The 23,474-nt window shown below is 44.7% G+C and overlaps 1 protein-coding gene and 1 long non-coding RNA gene across 5 annotated transcripts in view; one reads left to right on the top strand and one right to left on the bottom strand.

Moving 5' to 3' along the window:
- The window catches only part of LOC308332643 (uncharacterized protein), a 160,420-nt gene extending 144,783 nt beyond the window's left edge, over nt 1-15,637 (top strand). For 2 of the 4 annotated variants that reach the window (XM_080788649.1, XM_080788648.1), the window contains exons 18-21: nt 5,648-6,741; nt 7,394-7,731; nt 9,451-9,588; nt 15,453-15,637. In XM_080788649.1, the coding sequence (XP_080644775.1) occupies nt 5,648-6,741; nt 7,394-7,731; nt 9,451-9,588; nt 15,453-15,551 (1,669 nt within the window). In that variant the 3' untranslated portion in view covers nt 15,552-15,637. Of the gene's footprint in view, nt 1-5,647; nt 6,747-7,393; nt 7,732-9,450; nt 9,589-11,332; nt 11,474-15,452 lie in introns of those variants that run through there. The other 2 variants (XR_013965729.1, XR_013965730.1) reach the window with 2 other exon arrangements.
- On the bottom strand, nt 15,491-20,182 carry LOC308332644. Its single transcript, XR_013965731.1, has 3 exons — nt 19,972-20,182; nt 15,629-19,924; nt 15,491-15,585 (listed from the first exon to the last, which is right to left on the bottom strand). It is a non-coding gene; the product is annotated as an uncharacterized lncRNA (long non-coding RNA).
- Nucleotides 20,183-23,474: the final 3,292 nt, after the last annotated feature.

The following is a 23,474-nucleotide window of genomic DNA, read 5'->3' as shown; positions in this document are numbered from 1 at the left end:
AAAATGTCGCTTTGCTAGGCTCTGCCGCTACCGAGAGAGAGAGAGAGAGAGAGACATAGGCTCTGTGCTGCTGCTGTGTGTGTGTGTGTGTGTGTGTGTGTGTGTGTGTGTGTGTGTGTGTGTGTGTGTGTGTGTGTGTGTGCGCGCGCGTGCGTGTGTGTGTGTTTGTGTGTGTGTGCGCGAGTGCGCGGGATCTTCAGCGTGTTTGAATAGATGGTGCGCAGTGATTGGTCAGTCGCTGTGATTGACAGCCTAAACTTAACTCTAACCTCATTAAAACTGTAAAACTAGTAGCTGGGGGGCGTGTCCAAGGACCCGGAAGAATGAGGCAATCTACTGAAGGTACCATTCGAGCTGCTAAGGATGATGCAAAACATTAAAAGTTACAAAATACCCATTTTGACCTGGGGACGACTCTACAAATGCCAAAATCCTTACAGTTTTCTGAAAAAACCCATGTTTCTATGTCAGTGGTTCTCAAACTATTTAATGTCAAGGACTCCTGGAATTATCTGTATTTAGCCACCGGCCCCCATCTGAAAATATGTTGTTCCAGGGACCCCCCGCAGAAGCAAAGATCGGAGTTAAAAACGAACGTCCCTGAAAGAATATATTTAAACATTTGGGCCACATTTTCACGATTTCTCACAAATAACAGACCTATACAAGCTCGCTATGAGCTTGTAGATCTTCTATTTTTCCAATAGCTAAACCATAACATACAGTAATGCTTAAAACACCAAGAGGGGTTCCCGGCCAGAATGGGTTAAAACTCAAACTCAGGATTTCCCAGTGCAGTGCAGCGCCTCGGTTATTTCTTTTTTTATCCCCGGATAACAAGACTTTCAGAGAGATCACTGTAGAGTCACAATCTCTGAATGCTGAGTCACTAAACCTCACGTAAGCTGAGCGAGGAAGCTGTCATTTGTGACTGGGGGGGCTTACAGAAAGGGACTCATCAGGGAGTATTTTTTTTTTTTTACAGATTATTAAAGTACAGAATGTAAGCTTTCATATGATGTATCAGTCAATGAAATTGAAACGACTTTGAAGGAGATATTGACCATTTTAAACTGGTTGCACCAAAATACCCAAAGCTGTGGGTGCGGCTTCAGTTCAGGTGGATCACCACCCATCACCATCCCACCAGGCAAACCAGGCATACTTCATGAACTTCCTCCTTATATAACAATAAGACCTGATTATCATGTTTTAAGGAATACAATATGCCTTTTGTATTCTTTCTGTACATCATATTTTTATGCTAGACGTGTGAGGGAAATTAAGATTCTTCGGATTATTCGTTTTTTTAAAACGCCGCTAACCAACTAACCGGTTAATCGATCGATAAGCTTATCATTCAAAACGTATCAATTAATGCATTGATCGATAAATCCCCATCCCTAATTGCATCAGTCTGGCCCACGGGACTATAGAGACGGTATTTAATTAATTGTACCAGGAGACACGCAGGGGGTTCAATCAAATCAGTGTCTTGACTGCGTTTAATAATGATATATTCTATTTATACAGCACCTTTCAAGGGACTCAATTGCACTTTACGTTAATTAGAAATGATCGTGAAATCATTAATTTAAATCTGTAAAAGTTAAGTGCGTTAAGTCCTTCCGTAGACAGTATATAGAGCAGGGCCCTCTTCAACAAAGACCTCTTAGCTGAGAGAGAGAGAGATGAACTACATGTTGATGTTAAAGACCTCTTAGCTGAGAGAGAGAGAGATGAACTACATGTTGATGTTAAAGACCTCTTAGCTGAGAGAGAGAGAGATGAACTACATGTTGATGTTAAAGACCTCTTAGCTGAGAGAGAGAGAGATGAACTACATGTTGATGTTAAAGACCTCTTAGCTGAGAGAGAGAGAGATGAACTACATGTTGATGTTAAAGACCTCTTAGCTGAGAGAGAGAGAGAGAGATGAACTACATGTTGATGTTAAATGTGTATCTTCGGATGTTTTACGACTTAAGGTGAGACCTTAGAGTATATATGAATAGAGAAGGCACCCAGAGGAAACACTTAAGGCGAAATGGACATAGTGGCCGAATGAAGGTATTGCAGTTGGCCCCAAACACATGAACGCGCTGGTCCGTTGACTATATCATTGTGCACGTTCACGACGGACGCACGCTCGTGCGCGTTTGTGCGCGTTCAACGGCATGCAGCGCCTTCATGTGTTTGGGGCCACTCACTATCGCATTCCATCCCAGAATGCACTCTGTTCCTACCCGGAAGGAGGAGTGAAATCGCCTCATGCGCTTTTGAGCAACTTAATGCAAGTGGATGGAAGGAGAACTCGGGTGTCTTCTCTATTCATATATACTCTAAGGGTGAGACATGGTAGGTGAATAGGGGGGAAAAAAGTTAACTAATAGCTATCACAATGAAACTTCTCCAGTTGATTACTTATATTAAAACTAAGATTTTTTTGTATTACAAGTTTTCTGAAATGATATGTTTAAATATGCAAATTAGGCATTATATGCGCTAATTTGCATACATTTCGGGACGATAAATCTGAAGATCGGATAAAGCCAGGTTCAAAATTATTGTTTAATTTTGTTGACATATTAGAGGGGATTTTAGATATCTCTAATTATCACTCCACACATCAGAAAATAGTGTCAACAGGCATAAAAAACCCAATTTTCGGCATGTTTTTAGGTATAAAATGTGAATGATATATCAACAAACCCCTCTGTAAATTCCTGCGGAATATAGTTATGAATAAGACTGGAAAGTTTGGTGTATGTGAGTGCACCTGAAGTGGAGATTCTTTGTCCCAAGGTATGAGGAAAACTCATTTTGAGAAAACGGCCTTTAAAGATTTGTATTGTAAAATTCCAAAACGTTTTATTTGAAGCCACTACTTCGCGACTAAATATCTCATCCAAACCTTGGCAACAAGATAATATATACATATATCATTGGAAAGCTCTGGACCTCGAGCTGACTGTGGTTTGATCCAAATATGGTCACTTCCTTTGTACCAACAACCAATCATGAAAATAGAGAAACGAGGCATTTGTTTTCCTTAACCCATTCTGACCGGGAACCCGTTTTGGTGTTAGCATCATGTTATGCTTTAGCTATTGAAAAATAGCAGATCTACAAGCTCATAGCGCGCCACCGAGTGGCGCGCTACGAGCTTGTAGGTCTGCTATTTTTGAAAAATCGAAGAACGACTGACATTTTTTAGAATCTGATCTCAGGTCAGAATGGGTTAATCAGACCAGTGTGTGTCCAGTGGAAACCTCGTATGAATCTGATCTCAGGTCAGAATGGGTTAATCGTATGGTCAGACATTATGCCAATTATGAAAATTGCTCAACATATGCAAGTTAGCATCTGGCTAGTTTCTACATGCTGGCGACCCATACTAAACATTTCTAACATAAAACGTCGGTGTACTCAACATGTCTGGGTTCACATTCTGGCTACTAGGGGGCTACTAAAATGGTGGTCCGCGTGGCTCAAATGCTGAATAAATGATGGGCCTTTGATATGAAAAAAAACCCACTGTTGGGTATATATACAGTATAAGGAGAGGAAGATGATGAGGATGAGGAGGAGTAGAGGAAGGTACAGCTCAGCACTCTGTGCTTTTTATTACCTCCCTCTCTCTCTCTCTCCGAACGTCTATTGATCAACGCCGTGCCCTCTGATTTATGGTACCGCCGCTGCCGCCGCAAAGCCTGCTGGGTAATTACTGAGGCTTGGAGGAGGAGGTGGGGTGTGTGTGTGTGTGTGTGTGTGTGTGTGTGGGGGGGGGGGGGGTAGGTGATAATGTGGGGGATGGGGGTTGATACTCTGGCGACGCGTGCACTGTGCAGGCATGCACGTGTATTGTGAGGGAATGTACGCGCACACACACACACACATACTGTAGTTGCACACAAGAGTGCATTGCACGACAAAGTACACATACAGACACATACTGTATTGCAATAAAACCGAACACAAAGTTGCAGACTCGGACATGATGCTCTCACACACACACACACACACACACACACACACACACACACACGAACACTAATCAAGTGGCAGACAAACTATAATCCCATACCACTGCATGGCTTCTCCTATATAAGCCTCTTCCAGACAGCGTCCATTACATTAATGCTGTACATACATCATATGCTGCACATACCATATAGCGCTGTATATGTAAATCAATAAGGTAATATAGCAGCCGGAGCGAGGCCAAATGGCCCTCCATGGAGCCACATCCATCTAACAGCCGTGATGTATTATAGCACCGTGCAGAACGCACCGGGTAGAACCATGAGGCCCCGGTGAGCTCCAAACCACGCCACTCCATTCTCTTTTTTTCCCCGAAAAATAAAGCCCCCCACTCCCCTCCCCCCGGAAAATGTAATACGGGGTCCACACCTTAGAGTATATATGAACAGAGACGGCACCCGGAGGAAACCCTGAGGCGAAATGGACATAGTGGCCGGATTTGGCCGAAACACGCTGGTTCGTTGACTATCATTGCGCACGTTCATGATGACACGTTGAACACTGTTTCGTACGTGAACGCGTTCACATATGAAACAGCCCCATTTGACCCCAATCCATCCCAGAATGCACTCTGTTCCTATACCCGGAAGGAGGAGTGAAATCGCCTCATTGAGCCGCTTTTGAGCAACTTATAATGCAAGTGGATGGGAGGAGAACTCGGGTGCCGTCTCTCTCTATTAATATAAGGTCCACACACTGAATTTGAAATGAGATGGGAGAGTGAAAAGTTTATCTTTGGTTGTTTTAACTTTTCTTTTCTATTTTCGACTCGACAAAGGGTTGAACACAGTTGTTCGCAGTCAAATCTTCAGTGTTAATGTAACTCGAAACTAGAAATGGACCCATAAGGGTAAGCTACGGTAGAGACCACAGAAGTGAACCTTTACAAGCCTGTTTTCTCAACTCGCCGTTTCTCTGCAAGACATTACTCTATAAGCCATGTCTCTAAAACTGGTGGGTCAAACTGAACAACCTGATGTGTCAATTTGAAGCTATGATTGCCTGCTTTCATATGACATGAAAAAAAAAGACAAAAGAAATCAATGACTTAAATATCCTCGGTCAGAAACAGTCACACATGGCAGTACATGTGGTTTGTATGTATATGTCTGGAACATAGATAGGTTTCATAGTCATAAAACATGAAAATAAAGTATGACAAATGCAGTCTGTGCATGTCTGGGTGCAGTCTCTTCAGAGTTAAATGAACACTGTATTACCCCCCCACACACACACACACACACACAAGATTGATGCACCTGCAAGGCAAAGCAAACCACATGCCTGTTTTCTTTTTCTCTTTTTTTTGTGAATGGGTTTTGTGCGCACGTGTGTGTGTGTGTGTGTGTGTGTGTGTGCGTGCATGTGCGCGAGAGCGAGCAAGCGAGCCAGTGTACCTGTGTGTGTGTGTGTGTGCCGGTCTGTTTATCCTGAGCGTGTGACTGTGACCTTCCTCTAATAATGCAGCAATCCAAACATGACGTCAGAGCAAAAAAGCTCCCGCTGTGTTCTGATTGGCCCACCCCCGGCTTGCTGGCTGACTTGATCCCGCCTACAACAACCCCCCCCCATACCCCCACCCTTTTCCTTCTGTCCTCTACAGTGAACAGCCTGGCCCGGTCCAAATACTGCTGACCAATCAGGAGGAAGAAGAAGACGAGGACGACGACGATGTGGACGACACGGCGCCATTGATTCGTCGGGACGTCGTTGCCGTGGCCGTGGCCCCGCCCCCCACGGGCATGACCCCGCCCCTGCATCCCCCACCCCCACCATACAGGCCCTCTCCCACGTGGCCCGCCGCCACCACCACCACCCTCCCCCTCGGCCCCCCGCGTAGCCCCCGGGGGGCCGAGGAGGAGGAGGAGGAGACGGGAGGAGGAGGGGCCGCCGGGGGGGTGGAGGAGGGTCCTGTGGCCGGGGGGGTGAGGCTGTGCGACCTGCTGGCGGCGGGAGGGGTCAGCGTCAGACCCTTGGGGAAGTACATGGCCATCTCGCTGCCCTCCCTCCCCCTGCGTCTCTGCGACGCGGCGGCCTCGCCGCACGGCCTCGCGCCACACACTGACGGCCAGCAGGGGGCGACAGCACGTGGCACCGCGCGGTCGCCCGTGCCCCCCGCGCGGTCCCCCGAGCCGCCGCGCGCCGTGCCGCGCCCAGACACCTTCTATCCCGACGCCTTCCGCCCGGACACCTTCTATCCCGACGCCTTCCGCCCAGACACGCTCCGCGCTCGCCTTCCGCGCCCCCCTCCGCCGCCCCCGGCCCCGCCACGCCCTCCCCCGCCCGCCCCGTCAGAGTTCCCACCGCCGCAGCAGCAGAGGAGGCCCCTCCTCCCGCCTCTGTGGCAGCCGCCTCGCACCGCCCCCCCGGCCCCAGCCGCCAGCAGCATCAGTCCCGCCGTCCCGGTCCCGACGTGCCATTGGCCGAGCGGCCAGGGAGCCGCCGCGCCCGCCGACACGGTGGTGGTGGAGCGCCACTGGTCGTCCTGGAGCCTGGACCGCCCCGACGCCGTGGTGACGACGTACGACACGCCCCCGGAACGCTGCATTCGCCTCAGGCCACACCCACCCCCCGCCAGCCAGGACTACACGTCCCAGCATGCCTCTGGACAGCATGGCCAACCCGGTGACCGCGAGGACGCCGACCTGTCTGAGCTGGACTCCCTTTACCACGCCAGTCTGCAGGCCGGCAGGACCGGTACGGTATGCATGCTCCATTACATACAGGACCGGTACGGTATGCATGCTCCATTACATACAGGACCGGTACGGTATGCATGCTCGAATGCTTTGCTCCTGAAATGTCTTGTTGTTGTTGTTGTTTTTCCTATGAAGGTACTCGCGTCCGGTGACTTCAAGAACTAAGCGAACCACACCTCGGTTGTTACCAGAAAAGGCGATTTTATGTATGCGGCAGTGGCTCAAATCACATATACAAATATACACCCATAGTGAGAGACACAGAGAGCGAGACAGCCATTTATCTTTCCGTTCCCGCAACATTTATGTTCTAGAAAGTTTTCATGGAATGTTCTGAGTTACCCTTCATAGTGGAAAGGTTGACATGAAATAGTATAGGCTAAAACACGGGGTGTTACCCAATTAAAGCTCCGTTCCATTTAGTGGGGCTTTATCTCAACAATGCGACCATCGATAGGCTCTAAAAAAGTGTTGAAAAAACATCGTTAATGTCAGCTGGTCTGTATGCAGCCACGTAATGTATGTTGACATCCCTCCTTGCCTGTCGTGTGGTGTGGTTGTGTAATGTGTGTATTTCGGCATCCCTCCCTGCGTGTGTGTGTGTGTGTGTGTGTGTGTGTGTGTGTGTGTGTGTGTGTGTGTGGTTACAGACTGGAGCCCGTCAGAACGACTCATATCCAGGGTCTCCAGCCAGCCTCGCTCACAGACCCCCAGTGCAGACATGGAGAGGAGTGTGTACTCCCAGACCCCCAGTACAGCAGACATGGAGAGACGCGTGTACTCCCAGACCCCCAGTGCAGACATGGAGAGGAGTGTGTACTCCCAGACCCCCAGTACAGCAGACATGGAGACTAGGAGTGTGTACTCCAAGACCCCCAGTACAGCAGAAATGGAGAGACGCGTGTACTCCGTCACCCCCAGTGCAGACATGGAGAGGATTGCGTACGGGGCAGACTGCACCACCAGCACCCCCACCTACCTCAACAAGGTAGAGATTCACTCTTAACCCATTCTGACCGGGAACCCGTTTTGGTGTTAGCATCATGTTATGCTTTAGCCATTGAAAAATAGCAGATCTACAAGCTCATAGCGCGCCACCGAGTGGCGCGCTACGAGCTTGTAGGTCTGCTATTTTTGAAAAATCGAAGAACGACTGACATTTTCAGAATCTGATCTCAGGTCAGAATGGGTTAATCAGACCAGTGTGTGTCCAGTGGAAACCTCGTATGAATCTGATCTCAGGTCAGAATGGGTTAAGAGCCCTGCATCGGGATCGACCCGACGCAAATGTCGCGGGGGGTATATTTAAATACCTGCATGCGGGCCGGAACAGGCGGTCCCCGCAAAATCCTGCATCCTCCCGCAAATTAACCAGATACAGAGCTTATACTGTAGCAAAATATGAATACTGTATGTCTGAGGAGAAAGTCATTTCCACTACTGTGCTGCTGGACAACGCACCGTGCACGGAGTCTCTCTGTAATAAAGCCCAAGAGACATCTTCAAAGCACGTGCATGAGCACACCCCGCAGGCACGGCCGCACATTAGTCAATCATTAGTAATAAAAGACGAAGGAGTTTTATTTTCCCCGTGATGTTCGTTCCATGTTCTAAAAACTCCTTTTTTGCTTTTCCCTGTGTGCGTCACTCTCAGCAATAATAACTCTCTCTCTCTCTGTACACCCGTGTGTCCGTGATAATATTACATAGCATACTAGGCCTACCTAGAATAAAGATTATGTCCAGTCGCAATGTAAACACTTTCCCTCTGTCTGACCGTGACTGTGAGCAACAACCCCTTCTCTCTCTCGGGCACACCTGCTCAATCTCAGCAGCTTTTTGGGGGAAATGCAATGTTTTATGATCTCAATGGAAATATTGCTGGTCTAGCGGGATTAAACGATAGAATTGCGGGATGATGCGGGACTAAAGGGGACTTGTGTTAGCTTGCGAGCGGGAGCGGCGTAAAGGCGGTCACTAGTGCGGGCGTTCAAAAATGAAATCATTGCGGGAGCGGACGGGAGTGGTCAGAAATCCAACAGGAGCAGGGCTCCCGCACGCACGCGCACCCACCGCCATTTTTAAACCTATTGTATAGCCCTAAAGCCTGAAAGAGACGATCTACAAGCTCACAACGTGCCCCTGCTGTGTGGGCATGTTGTGAACTCAGATCAAAGGTGGTTGCACACTGGACGCGTTTTCCGGAAAACCGATAGAGAAACGCTGGGGAAAAAAAATCAGAAAAACGCGCTCTGTGTGCAGTGACCTTTACTCTCAGAGTTATGGGGGTCCTTGACATTTAAATTGCGTCTTATATGATCAAAATAAGAACACTATAATAATGTGTAAAACAGTCTTTGCCACGGACATGCTTGTGCCTGCTTGTCAGTGCCATGATTGCTATCCAGTGTTGTTTTTGTCGACTAAAACTAAGACGAAAAATGTTCGTTGACTACCTTTTTCCACTGACGAAAACTAAATGGAAACTAAATGAAAACTAAGCTATGATGACTAAAACTACAGCTAAATATACTAGACATTCCAGGTGACTAAAATGTGACTAAAACTAAATGAAAACTATTCAAGAGAGACTATACGACTAAAACTAAAATCAAAATGTGCTGCCACCCAATCAGGTTGTTTGTCTCTCTCCCCCATGCCATGCCGTCCAATCAGGTTGTTTGTCTCTCTCTCTCCCCCATGCCAGGCACTGGTGTCACGGGAACTGCGACCGCAGGGGGCGGAGCCCGACGCCGGGGCCAGCGAGCTGCGACCAATGGGACGCAGCCTGAGCGGCACCATGGTGGCGCCGCGCCGCGGCCGTCTGACGGCCACGCGCAGCTTTGTGAGTTTCCTCCTCTGCTTTCCCCTGTTCCTTTTCCCCTGTGTGGCTCTGTCGCCCCCTTGTGCCCTGGCTGTGAACAACATGCAGCTGCTGCCTTTATAACTGCCTTTATACTCACCCAGCAGTGATGGACACAAGTACTTTTACTTTAAACCCCCAGTACTTGTACTTGAGTTATAATTAAAGACACTGTACAAGTGACACTTGCGCTGTCAAAGTTGTACTTAAGTACAAGAAGTACTGGAGTACTTGTCTGTAAGTATTCAAAAGTACCTGCTTTTAGAAATACTCAAGAGGATAAATTACAAATACACGTTTTTTTTTTAATATATCAATGCTTAAAGCTGCTATAAGCAGTAATAATGTCAAAACAAACTGTATTTAGACAGCCAGCATTCCCAGCAATGACTATAATTCTCCCCAAAGAATTGTTTCTGCGACACAATCAGGCATTCAAAGATGTTATTAGAAGCTTTGTCATTTGTCGGAAAAAAAAAAACCCTGGTCGAAATGACTAACCAATCAGGAAGTAGACAGGCAAATGGACCAATGACAAAGCTTCTATAGGAACATCTTTGAATGCAGATTGTGGCCCCTAGATGTGTCACAGAGACAAAGAAAATATTTGGGGAGCGTTTTAACCCATTCTGACCTGAGATCAGATTCATACGAGGTTTCCACTGGACACACACTGGTCTGATCAACCCATTCTGACCTGAGATCAGATTCTAAAAATGTCAGTCGTTCTTCGATTTTTCAAAAATAGCAGACCTACAAGCTTGTAGCGCGCCACTCGGTGGCGCGCTACGACCTTGTAGATCTGCTATTTTTCAATAGCTAAAGCATAACATGATGCTAACACCAAAACGGGTTCCCGGTCAGAATGGGTTAACCATTGCTAGCTGTCTGAATACAAAAACAAAGTCATTAAAATGTTGACATAATATTGCTTATAGCAGCTTTAATGTAGACACACACAAATCTAAGATTTTCCAGAAATGTTCCAAAATAATCTCAATAATAGTGAAAATAGGAGATCTATACTAGCTCTGAATGCTAGATCGTTGTGAGCTTACGTGTTGTGAGCTTGTATAGATGGGTTATTATGTTTTTTTACTAGATTTAAAATACTGTATGGCTTGTACTGTTACCGTTACCCTTCCTGCAATGTAATCAAATCAGGTTTAGGTGTGCTGCCCCGTGGGAGGTTAGGTTTAGGGTGAGGGTTTGAGATAGGTTGTAGTTGTAGGACTAATGACTGGTCTAACCAATGACTAGTCTAAACCAACAACTGTCTAAACTAAATACTGCACCCGGAATGTAGTAGAAGTATCCAAAAACACTGAGTACTGTAAGTAAAGTGCAGCTACTAAAAACATGTACTTGGGCCTATACTGTACACATGCAGTACTGTATATTATGCAGTACTGTACACATGCAGTACTCAAGTAATACTTCATGACTGTCGAGTCCATCACTGCTTGTCAGCAGCTTGTTGCTTTTGCACCCACCCCCACCCCACCCCCACCCCCACCTTACTTCACTTGTCTGGGTTTACTTCCTCTTTGCCTTGCTTTACGATTTCCTCGCTCTCCTGCTTTTTTCTTCTTCTTTACTCTCCTTTTCTGTCGCTTTATCTCTCTCTCTCTCTCTCTCTCTCTCTCTCTCTCTCTCTCTGCCTCCGTCTCTCTCTGTCTCTCTCTCACACTCCGTCTCTCTATCTCTGCCTCTCTCTCTCTCTAAGGTGAAGCAGCCTGATGTCGTTGCCTCCCCTTGCTTACTTCCTCTCCTCTGAGCCTCCTCCTGTTGCTATTCCACCACTGTCTTCTTCATCACCTCCATCATCTTCATCATAACCTCCTCATCACCTCCTCCCTGCACTGACTCACAGGTAAACACTGCATTGAATGCTGAGCGCCACGCATTCAATGCACAACAGCATGGCCTTCTTTAGATTCTAACGTTGGTGCATTCAATGCACAGCAGCATGGCCTTCTTTAGATTCTAACGTTGGTGCATTCAAACAATGCACAACAGCATGGCCTTCTTTAGATTCTAACGTTGGTGCATTCAATGCACAGCAGCATGGCCTTCTTTAGATTCTAACGTTGGTGCATTCAAACAATGCACAACAGCATGGCCTTCTTTAGATTCTAACGTTGGTGCATTCGATGCACAACAGCATGGCCTTCTTTAGATTCTAACGTTGGTGCATTCAATGCACAGCAGCATGGCCTTCTTTAGATTCTAACGTTGGTGCATTCAATGCACAACAGCATGGCCTTCTTTAGATTCTAACGTTGGTGCATTCGATGCACAACAGCATGGCCTTCTTTAGATTCTAACGTTGGTGCATTCAATGCACAACAGCATGGCCTTCTTTAGATTCTAACGTTGGTGCATTCAATGCACAACAGCATGGCCTTCTTTAGATTCTAACGTTGGTGCATTCAATGCACAACAGCACGTCTTTAGATTCTAAGTAGCGTTGGTAACAGCACGTCTTTTGGGGCGCAACGTTTAGCCACTTTAACCCTGGTGTCTCTATTGGGAATAGGGAAACCATTTAAAATGGCATGGCTATTGAATTGGTTTACTTTCTTACTTTTTTTTTAGGGGGAATAAATCTAACTCTTCGAATGAACATTTTCATACAGTACTGTACATGTTCACAATCACGAAATGGCAGATTTACAAGCATATCTGGCAGATCCACAAGCTCACACAGCACATTGCAAGACACTTGGAAATCTTTATACTCCCAGACGAGTATGGTGTACTGGTCACTCAAAAGTAGCTTTGTGATGCATTTTGAGCTTGTCGATTTGCCAATTTTGATTCTTTTGAATTTTGAATCCTGAAAAGTAACAGTTTTGGATGAGGTTTCCACCTGATGGACACGTGTGTGTATATGTATATATATAATGACACCACAGCGAGTGCACACTCATATCCTGTGACTCAGCATGGTTTCACATTTCTCTGGATCGGTTTGCAGGAGGACAGTACCCATGATGCATTGGCACTGCAGGTGCAACAGCTGGTGGCCGCTGCCATGTTTAGGCATTTAGTCTTAATCCATTCTGACCTGAGATCAGATTCATACGAGGTTTCCATTGGACACACACTGGTCTGATTAACCCATTCTGACCTGAGATCAGATTCTAAAAATGTCAGTCGTTCTTCGATTCTTCAAAAATAGCAGACCTACAAGCTCGTAGCGCGCCACTCGGTGGCGCGCTATGAGCTTGTAGATCTGCTATTTTTCAATAGCTAAAGCATAACATGATGCTAACACCAAAATGGGTGCCCGGTCAGAATGGGTTAATGTTAGTCGAGTTAAAGTTTAGGCATGTGGGCCTAAAGCCCTGAACTTAACCAAAGTGGAAGAGGTGTATGGAAGTTTGCACTCAAGGCTATCGGGCTGAAAACAGGTGGAGGCCAGCATTAATTAAAGTCCATAAACTACAAAAAGGCTCGTACACTAAAAAAAATATGAAACGGAGGCTCTGTAGATGCAAAGAATAGTCCATTACTTACAAAAGTGCAAAAAGTAACATAGTGAAATGAAGTGGCACAGAGAGTAGAAGTTTCCATCTTTCAGCACTGCGAGCTATAGCCACATTTTAAAGCATTCATTATTTCATATTATGTAGTGTGCACTAAGTGATATTTTGAGGTAGTTCCTAGTCAGATAGTACTAATCATTGCTGGTGCGTGCCTTTGAATATTTTTTTATTTTCAGTGCTGAGACAAACTGCAAACACAGAATCATGAACAACAAGAGGGGAGCCCGCAACTAGCACTACCCAATCCTCCAATTGTAATTCACAGCAGCAATACCACCATAGTATTGCTGCTGTGAATACGAAGAGTCTTGAGTGGTTGGGTAGGTAGGACAGCCACAACATGTGCAATAGTCCACGATCAAATGTGCCAAATTACCATTCAGGGGACCCTGGTCCCTAACCTGACACTGCCAGATTGGGGCGGTATTGGGTAACCATGTTCCCCCAACATAGGGACACTGCTGTTAAAGGAGAATTCCATACTAGAATGCTTTCTTACCTATCTTTGTAGTTGTTACGTCCCCACCAAAGAGGTCCAGGTGTTTTTTTTGTGCAAAAACTCCTTATTGGCTATTTTCCCTAGCATAAGCCCTCAATGAATTGCATTGCATTGAATGGGGCTATGGGGTGTTATGCTAATTTGCTTATTTCCATCTAAATAAGTAGTAAAGTGTGCCGCTTGGGATATTATTTACATTATGTAGAGAGGATATATACAAAAAATATATAATTTTGAGCGATGGAAATAAGCGAATTAGCACAACACCCCATACATAGCCCCATTCAATTCAATGCAATTCATTTAGTTTGCACAAAATAGCACCTGGACCTCTTTGGTGGGGACGTAACAAACATTAGTTATTGCATTGTTTCACTGCAATATTATAGAACACTGCGTTTTGAGCATGCAGATCTTCATACTTGACCAAGCAAACAGGAATAATAAATAATGACAACAGCAACACAAAATGAATGCAATTATATTGATTTTCTTTGCCGTCTCAACACTTATATCTAGTAAATATATGCACTCACTCACTGCATTTTTGTTTTGTTTGCTCCCCGTAGCTCCCCTCTTATTTCAATTAGGATTATAGAGCATATTTTATTAACAAGTTGAGTCCAGACAATGGTTTAGTCGACTCAACTAACAGAGTAATGCATCATGAGAAATACAGCTCATTAGAGATAAGGCTCGCAGAATCCGTCCCCCGCTTCAAATCCCTCCTAAAAACTCACTTTCATAAAGCTGCTTTTTAACACCGAAACGTTTTCTAAACATTCCCCATCGTTCTAATGTCCTAATGCATTTCTGTACATTGCCTGTACTTTATTTTTATTATTTTAAACTGTTGTTTATGGTGTGCACTGGCTGCATTTGTTCTTATTTTTTTGTAAAGCACTTTGTAACCTCGTTTTCAAAGGTGCTATATAAATAAAGGTTTATTATTATTATTAGTGGTGGATAATGCTTGCAATCTCACGATAGATATGCATCACGATACAGAGGCCACGATACGATATATCAATATATCGATATATATATATATATATATATATATATATATCGATTATACGTTTATTCAAAATAATGACCATGTTGCACAAATACAATAAAACACTTTCAGGCCTAAACATGCTAACAAGTGGTCTGGGAAAGGGAGTGCATTGCAACTTGCAAGGGGGGGCTTTGAAAACTCTAAACAGAGGTATACGTTTGTCAATACTGCGTCACCCAGAAGTTACATTCCTGACGTTTTTTATTGCCATATCAATACAGCAGCCTCTCGATCGATTCACCTTATTGTCCAGAACCTTCGATCAATATATATTGCCATATGGATGAATTGAATGCACTACTACAGCTCATAGCTAGATGGTCAAAAAGTGATGAAAGAAAGAATGCAACATCTCACCATATATCCCATTATTCCACCTCCATCATGAATGACCCATTCTGACCGGGAACCCGTTTTGGTGTCAGCATCATGTCATGCTTTAGCTATTGAAAAATAGCAGATCTACAAGCTCATAGCGCGCCACCGAGTGGCGCGCTACGAGCTTGTAGCTCTGCTATTTTTGAAAAATCGAAGAACGACTGACATTTTTCAGAATCTGATCTCAGGTCAGAATGGGTTCATCAGACCAGTGTGTGTGTCCAGTGGAAACCTCGTATGAATCTGATCTCAGGTCAGAATGGGTTAAAACCCATGACACTTCTTCTTCTTCTACTCTAGTATTGTATACTGTTTTCTGACTGCCTCCTCGTCACTCTCTCTCTGCCACCCCCTGCAGGAGCAGTCCAGCAGTGCAAGTGCAGGGACCTTCTGGCTCTGTCTGACGGGGGTCAAGCGGTCCCCCGAGAAGAAGAGCCCCCCTGCCCTCCTCCACTGATGTCTACGACAACCCCCCCCCCCCTCCCCATCAGCTCAGGAGGCTCACCGCCCTCCCCCCCCTCCTCAACTCACTACACCGACACAGACCCCACCCCAACGATGCACGCTCTGCTTAGCCCCGCCCCTCTCCTTAGCGCCTTGCCTAACCTCCAGGACCTCCACCTCCACCCCTCTAGTCCTCTACTCTGTCTATGCAGTCACTCTGACCCCCGCAACCCCCCCCCCCCACCCCCAAAACGCACGCTTAAGCTGCGGTGCCCGATCTACACGACCTTACCGCCGCCGGCCCCGCCCAAGTTAAGTCTGATTTATACTCCGACGGTATCACGCCGCGATAACAGCAGCCCAACAAGCCTGAGCAACGTGTCATGGGCTTGCCTTGCAGGTCCGCGCGATATATACCGTCGCGCGGTCGAAGTACGAAAGCATAAATCAGGCTTTTACTTCCCAGGACTGTTGATTCGTCCCCTTGTGTTGGGTCCTCTAGGCTTCCCCTGTGTGCAGTCGACCTCACTCGCCAAGCTCATATCTCTAGCTGGCTAGCTAGCTCACTCCGCTAGTTTGCCAGCCAGTGAACTAACTAGCCAGTCAGTCAGTTGTATAGGCCCGGTGTTGTTAGCCTGGCGTATTTTAGCGTGCTTGCCTGTTTTGTTTATTTTTTTGGGCTTGGACCTCTGTCAAAGGAAAAGCCTCTCCATATGGGACACAGCCCGACAAGCGGGGGTCCCCAAAGCTCAAAGGAAAAGCCTCTCCATATGGGACACAGCCCGTCCAGCGGGGGGGGGGTCCCGCCCGTCCAGCGGGGGTCCCCAAAGCTTAAGGGGGAGGTTCTTATCAAGTAGCCACACCTCTTTCTCCACAGGCATCTTTCCTAATGGCCATAATTATGCGCTCTGCCTGAACTCTCACGATCCCACGGACGGTCGCCATGCTGACTTATAGAGGGACAGCCACGTTTTCTGTTCGTTTGGTTTGGTTTTGTCTCTCTCTCTCCGGTGAGTGCGAGCCCGCACGGCGCACACCGTAAAAGAAAAAACCTGTACCCCCCCCCCCCCGAAGACTGAACTCTCTGATAACTAAAAAGTCATGTACAGAAAAACTCATGTATGACACCCTGTATGTTAATTAATAAGACCTTATGGAATGTTGATAATGATAATTAATGATGAATATTGATAAACTTTAAAGTGGTACTTCCTCATGTGTGCATTTCAACGAGGAGTGGGGTAACCTTCACAAGTGTCTATAGCTGGAGTTTACGCCCCCTCCCTCCTTTCCCCTCCAATCACTCGCTGAACTAATAACGGTTTTCTCCCGTTACTGTCAGGAGATTTAACAAGACAAGTGCTTCCTTTTCCCTTTTCTTTCTTTCTTTCTTTCTTTCTTCATTCCCTCCTTTCTTTATTTCTTTCTGTCAGACAGACAACAGTAGCGCCAGCTGCATGCTGGCTAACAGGCCATTAGTAGTGTAGACCAGTGGTTCTCAACCTGTGGGACCACATGACCGCCAGACCCACATGATTTTAGGAGGGGTCCCCGGATGACGGTGAATTGACAACTTAAGGACTTTTAAAACTGTTTTAATATCTCAACCAAAAACAAAAGAATGCATAAAAAGTAATCAACAAACTATGCTATAAAAACTGGTCAAACATTGGCCCGAATTGTCAATTAAGAAAGGGGGCGGCAACAATTAGTAAATTAATGAAATTAAAACGCCCCCAGCGTTATGAGCTTGTAGATCTGCTATATTCTCACAATATTTATCTGTGGAACCGAGTCAAACTAAATTGAATGCCTCCAACTCCTGCATTACAGGTGCTTTATAGCAGGGTGGAGGAGGGGGTGGAGTCCTCAGTTATTTTTTTTATTTTTTTGGGGGGGTCACGGCCTGAAAAGGTTTTGAACCACTGGTGTAGAGCAGTGACTTAACAGGAGAGAGAGGGAGGGAGGGAAGGACGACCGCGAGCGAGCGGTGGAGTGAGTGGAGTGTCCACACTATAGCCGGGACCCATGTGTCCTGTCTGGTGGAGAAGTGCACTTGTCTTGGCACAAAGGCATGGATATACATGTATATACAGAGTGTGTGTATACGTCTCAAGACGAGTCTATAGGGTGCTTGACTGATAAGAGGGACTCTCCCTCTCAAGGTTTGGCTGAAGAAGATCGAGAGGCGAGATCTCCTTTTTATTTATACTTTTATTATAGGCCTTCTTGCACTTAACCCATTCTGAACGGGAACCCGTTCTGGTGTTAGCATCATGTTATGCTTTAGCTATTGAAAAATAGCAGATCTACAAGCTCATAGCGCTCCACCGAGTGGCGCGCTACGAGCTTGTAGGTCTGCTATTTTTGAAAAAAATCGAATAACGACTGACATTTTTTAGAATCTGATCTCAGGTCAGAATGGGTTAATCAGACCAGTGTGTGTCCCAGTGGAAACCTCGTATGAATCTGATCTCAGGTCAGAATGGGTTAATGAAGATCCACGTCTCGACACGCTTTATAGCGTTCTTCTGAATATCCACCGCTCTGGTGACGAAGCCCTCGGGTGTGAATAATGAACTGTTACGGTCTGAAATGTGAAATGTCAATTATGAATATGCTTTATATATATATATATATATATATATATAATGTGTATTAGAGATATATTTTATATTTTCAGCCAACGAGCTACTCACAAGAGATGTCAACCCCCCCCTCTGCCATAACACAGGTATGAACGGTTATAAACCCATTTTGGGCGAGGACCCCTTTTGGTGTTTTAAACATTATGTTATAATTTAGCCATTGAAAAATAGCAGATCTACAAGCTCGTAGCGCGCCACTCGGTGGCACGCTACGAGCTTGTAGATCTGCTATTTTTGAAAACTGGAGGATTTAGACTTTTTTTTTTCGAGGTCAGGCCAAAATGGGTTAAGCAGTTGTGTGGACAGTTAATTCACTCACATAGTTCCCCCCTCCCCTTTAAGAGGATAGCGTTCCTCTTTGCAGAATATGTTCCTTGTCTCCCATATATGCTTTATTCTCTATTGAACCACATGGACCCCTAGCATCCCTATTGTGGGCATAATAGGTGAACATTTGGCAAAAATGGATGAACATTTTGGCAAAAAAAAAAGAAATAGCCGATCTACAAACTCATAGCACATCGCAACAGGACAACATGTTGTGAGCTTGTGGTTTTGGCCGTTTTCATTATCAGTATATTATCAGGCTTTTAGTGGGTTTAACATTACATGAAATAACCGTATTGGGTTAAAACTGGCCAATGTGAAATTATTAAAGAATTCACGTAGGTTGATTATTGTTGTAACTAAAACCAAAGGTTGGCACTTCAACTCAGATAGTGTATTTTAACATGGTTTATTTCATTGTTTGTTTGTTTTGGTTTTGGTTCTTTTTACTTGGATGGATTCCGTTTATGATTATTACTTTGGGTTCTGGTATGGTGGGAGAATGTAGCAAAAAAAACTAAATATTGTAGCGCATGAGTCCGCTATGCAAATCAACCTTCCCTCATGATCTTGCGTCAGAGATGGAACAGGGAGGCTAGACACACCCACCCACGGACTCGGCAGAGGCAGACAGACTGATGGGACGGGAGGAGGAGGTTTCAATGCAATGCTGCTGGGTGAACTTTTTCTAGTTCTGCATCTGTGTGTCTATAACGTGTTTTACCGCTGGTGGAATGCAAGAGGAAAGAGCAACGAGGAGGGGGAATGTGTGGAGAGAAAGAAACGAGAGAATGCACTGTTAACGTTGTCATGCTATACACACTGAGCTGCTGAGAGACAAGAGAGTGTGAGAGAGTGTGTTTGTGTGAGCGAGACGGATGACCAGAGAGACAGAGTGTGAGAGAGTGTGTGTTTGTGTGAGCGAGACGGATGACCAGAGAGATAGTGTGAGAGAGTGTGTGTTTGTGTGAGCGAGACGGATGACCAGAGAGACAGAGTGTGAGAGAGTGTGTGTTTGTGTGAGCGAGACGGATGACCAGAGAGACAGAGTGTGAAAGTTTGTGTTTGCGTGAGTGACATGGCGAGACTAAGAGTGAAAGTGTGTGTTTGCGTGAGTGACATGGTGAGACTAAGAGTGAAAGTGTGTGTTTGTGTGAGTGAGATGGCGAGACTAAGAGTGAAAGTGTGTGTTTGTGAGCAAGACGGATGACCAGAGAGACAAAATGTGAGAGTGTGTGCTTGCGGTGAGTGACTTGGCGAGAAGTGTGAAAGAGTGTGTGTGTGTGTGTGTGTGTGTGTGTGTGTGTGTGAGATGGCGAGACTTAAAGAGTGAAAGTGTATGTTTGTGAGCGAGACGGCTGACCAGAGGGACAGAGTGTGAAAGTGTGTGTCTGTGAGTGAGATGGTGAGACTTAAAGAGTGAAAGTGTGTGTCTGTGAGTGAGTGAGATGGTGAGACTTAAAGAGTGAAAGTGTGTGTTTGTGAGTGAGATGGCGATGACCAGAGAGACACAAGAGAAACGGGTTGAAGACCAGTTGTAGCTGGTTTGTTTTCTGTGGGGGTGTGCAGTGTAGGTTGTGTGTGTTTTCTGGGGTGGTGTTGCTCGGGGAAAAGAGGGAACCTGTATTTTTGCAATAAAGTTATTACCAATGCACTCCCACAGGGGGCGTAACCACCGTCACATGTCTGTGTCCTTATTTGTTTTATCCCATTTGGGGGCGGGAACCCCCTTTTGGTGTTTTAAGCATTATGTCATCATAATAGCCCCTGCTAGCAGGCTAGCAGGGGCACTCAAAACATTAAAGTTTCTCAACCTCTGAGAAAACAACCATGACAGATCAATTCAACAAAGACCGCTGGAAAAACGATTAATTTTTTCAATAGATTTTACGATCTATTGAAATCAAATTCAATAGATTTTAGGGTCTGTCTGTCTGTCTGTCTGTCTGTCTGTCTGCCTGCCTGCATTAATAGTCTTTGTATAAATAAGTGTTAAATACCAAATGTTCTGATAGCAATCATTGTGTTTGTTTGGCATATATTCAGCTCTTCAGTAAACAGAAAGAAATGCATGCAGTTTCAGGTTGGGATACCAATTTTATCCAATCAGGAGAGCGAGAGAACCCACACAGGATAACCCAGTGAAATTGAAAGTGACGACACACAAATAAATGAGCAGACAAAATTGGAACTGGAACACTATGAACTATAAACTGATAAATGGTATGCCCTCTCCTTATTGGCTGACATTGGCAAACGTTTTTTTTAAGAGCCGTAGAGACCTCTGTTACTGATAAACAGTAATTATAGGCCTACTGCTAATATAGAACAAGAAACATCCAAACCAGAAATATCACTTATACCACTTACTGTTACAAAATGTAATGTGTGCAGGTGCAGTTTGATGCGGATATGGTCTTGTGCTATAAATCAGTGGTTTTCAACAGGTGGTCCGGGGACCACCAGTGGTCCTTCAGGGGGTTCCAGGTGGTCCCCAGCTAAATTATGGAGATCTGTATATAGATCTTTATCTCTTGAGAGCATAAAAACATTTTTACACCCTCAAGATTGTTAAAACATCTGCATTACTTAATTTACAAGAAGTCTACACAATTAGAGAGTGTAGAAGAAGTGTCATCTGTTGTCTCTCCTATGCTATACCATGAACATCTTCAAACAAACTAAATCTTATCCAACGACAACAGAATATTCTTTTTTGTTTTGGGTCTGAGAGGCTAAATGTCATCAAACGCTGGTCCGTACGTGGCTCAAATGCTGGATAAATAATGGGCCTTGATATGAAAACTAAAGGGATGAAAACCACTGCTATAAATAAATAAATCATAATAGCCTACTAGACTAGACAGTGGTGGAAAAAGTATTCAATTGTTTTACTTAACCCATTCTGACCTGAGATCAGATTCATTCGAGGTTTCCACTGGACACACACTGTTCTGATTAACCCATTCTGACCTGAGATCAGATTCTAAAAAATGTCAGTCGTTCTTCGATTTTTCAAAAATAGCAGACCTACAAGCTCGTAGCGCGCCACTCGGTGGCGCGCTACGAGCTTGTAGGTCTGCTATTTTTAAATAGCTAAAGCATAACATGATGCCATCACCAAAATGGGTTCCCGTTCAGAATGGGTTAAGTAAAAGTACCAATACTGCAATTTAGAACTACTCCGTTACAAGTAAAAGTATGGAATTGAAAATGTACTTGAGTAAAAGTATACAAAAGTATCGGCATCAAAATGTATTTAAAGTACTAAAAGTAAAAGAACTCATATTGCAGAATGTCCCACTTCACAAGTCCAAAATGTGTGCTATTGAAAATAGCTGATCTACAAGCTCACAATGCGTAGGATATTTTCAAATGGCCAAAATGTATAGGGTTGAAGTGGTTATTGTATGTTTTCTAATCAAAATTAAAATCGCCAAAGTAACTATAGTAACTAAAGTTTTAAAATAATTGTAGTGAAGTAAAAGTACAAGTTTTGGCTCTGAGATGTAGTGTGAGTGGAAGTAAAAGTACTGGAAATTGGAAATACTCAAGTAAATTGTACTTGAGTACAGTACTTAAGTAAAAGTACTTAGTTACTTGTTGAATGGTGGTGTCACTCATGCATCATAAATTAACCAAATATATTATAAATGTATAAAACGGCAGTATGGAAGATATTCAGACAGTCAGACATTTAAGCTAAAAGGATAACACACAAAAGTCCCAATTGTAATTTGTTCCAATAGTGTTGCTCCCTCATATCAACACGTTGACCAACAGAGTCTAAAATCACCTAATTTGGTGTTTTGGTAAAAACTAAATCCACCTTTCTTTATTTTTTACCTTCCAGGTTGCAGTTTGTTCCTCAACCACTAGATGTCAGCAGTGGCACAGCTTTCAATTTACAGTTAATTCATTCCTTCTACTTAACACACCAATACTTTCAGCTGACATGATCTCTGGGTCTCTTTCACTCTTTCTTGGACACCTTTATCACACGGGTTACCTTAATAATCTAGGTTATGGATTCGTGGTTCCCCAAATTGACACCACTTAGCCCACAGATCCCCATTTGAAAAGACATGCCAGGGACCCCAATAAGAGATTTTTTTTTACAGCTCTTAGCAGTGATTCTCAACCCATTTAATTTCAAGGACCCCCAGTTTGACATGCATTAAGCTACGGACCCCCATTGAATGTAATTTATATCTCTGAGAGACCCCAGTTTATATTGTCAATTCAATGTTAATTTAACTCTGAGAGTGTACAAATGGAACCACATTTCACAGGACCACGTCTATAAATACGCTTGCGTTGTCGTGCCTCGACTTCTCCGCGAGTAAAAAAGAAACCGCAGGCCTCTCGTTGAAAATGAATTACTAGGCACATTAATCGCTGCCCGTCTCATAGATAAAAGTCCTGTCACAAGTTCACAACCACAACCTTGTGAAAATAGCAGATCTGCAAGCTCCCAATGGACACCTTTGTATGACATTTTCAAGTAAATTAAAGGGCTGAAGTTGGTTTTTGTAGTAATAATCTAATTTAAAAAAAACTAGTAACTAAAATTGTAGTGGAGTAAAAAGTCAAAATATAATGGAATAGAAGTAAAGTGAAAATTGCAAATTACTCCCAGTAATGTAAAAAAAAAAAAAGTACAGTATTAGTACAGTTTGAGTTTATGTACTTGGTTACATTCCACCAACTGGTTTAACACAGAGGACATTGCACACGCAATGCACGCACGCACGCACGCACGCACGCACGCACGCACGCACATACGTTTCGCTTTTTAAAGTTTTTACATCAACAGCCGAGTGAGCGTGTTCTTGTTCAAGTATAGCTGAGACAGACCGCCTGTGGAGAGCGGACAAAAGGCAGAAACCAGGACAGGTTGTTGAACTCTGAACTCTGAATAGGTACAAGAAGAAGTTATTACATTTCCCTTGATCCCCTCA

Source organism: Protomyctophum bolini (assembly GCF_963924005.1).
Source record: "Protomyctophum bolini genome assembly, chromosome: 18".
In the NCBI taxonomy this organism is placed as follows: domain Eukaryota; kingdom Metazoa; phylum Chordata; class Actinopteri; order Myctophiformes; family Myctophidae; genus Protomyctophum; species Protomyctophum bolini.
This window is presented reverse-complemented; position numbering and strand designations above follow the sequence as displayed.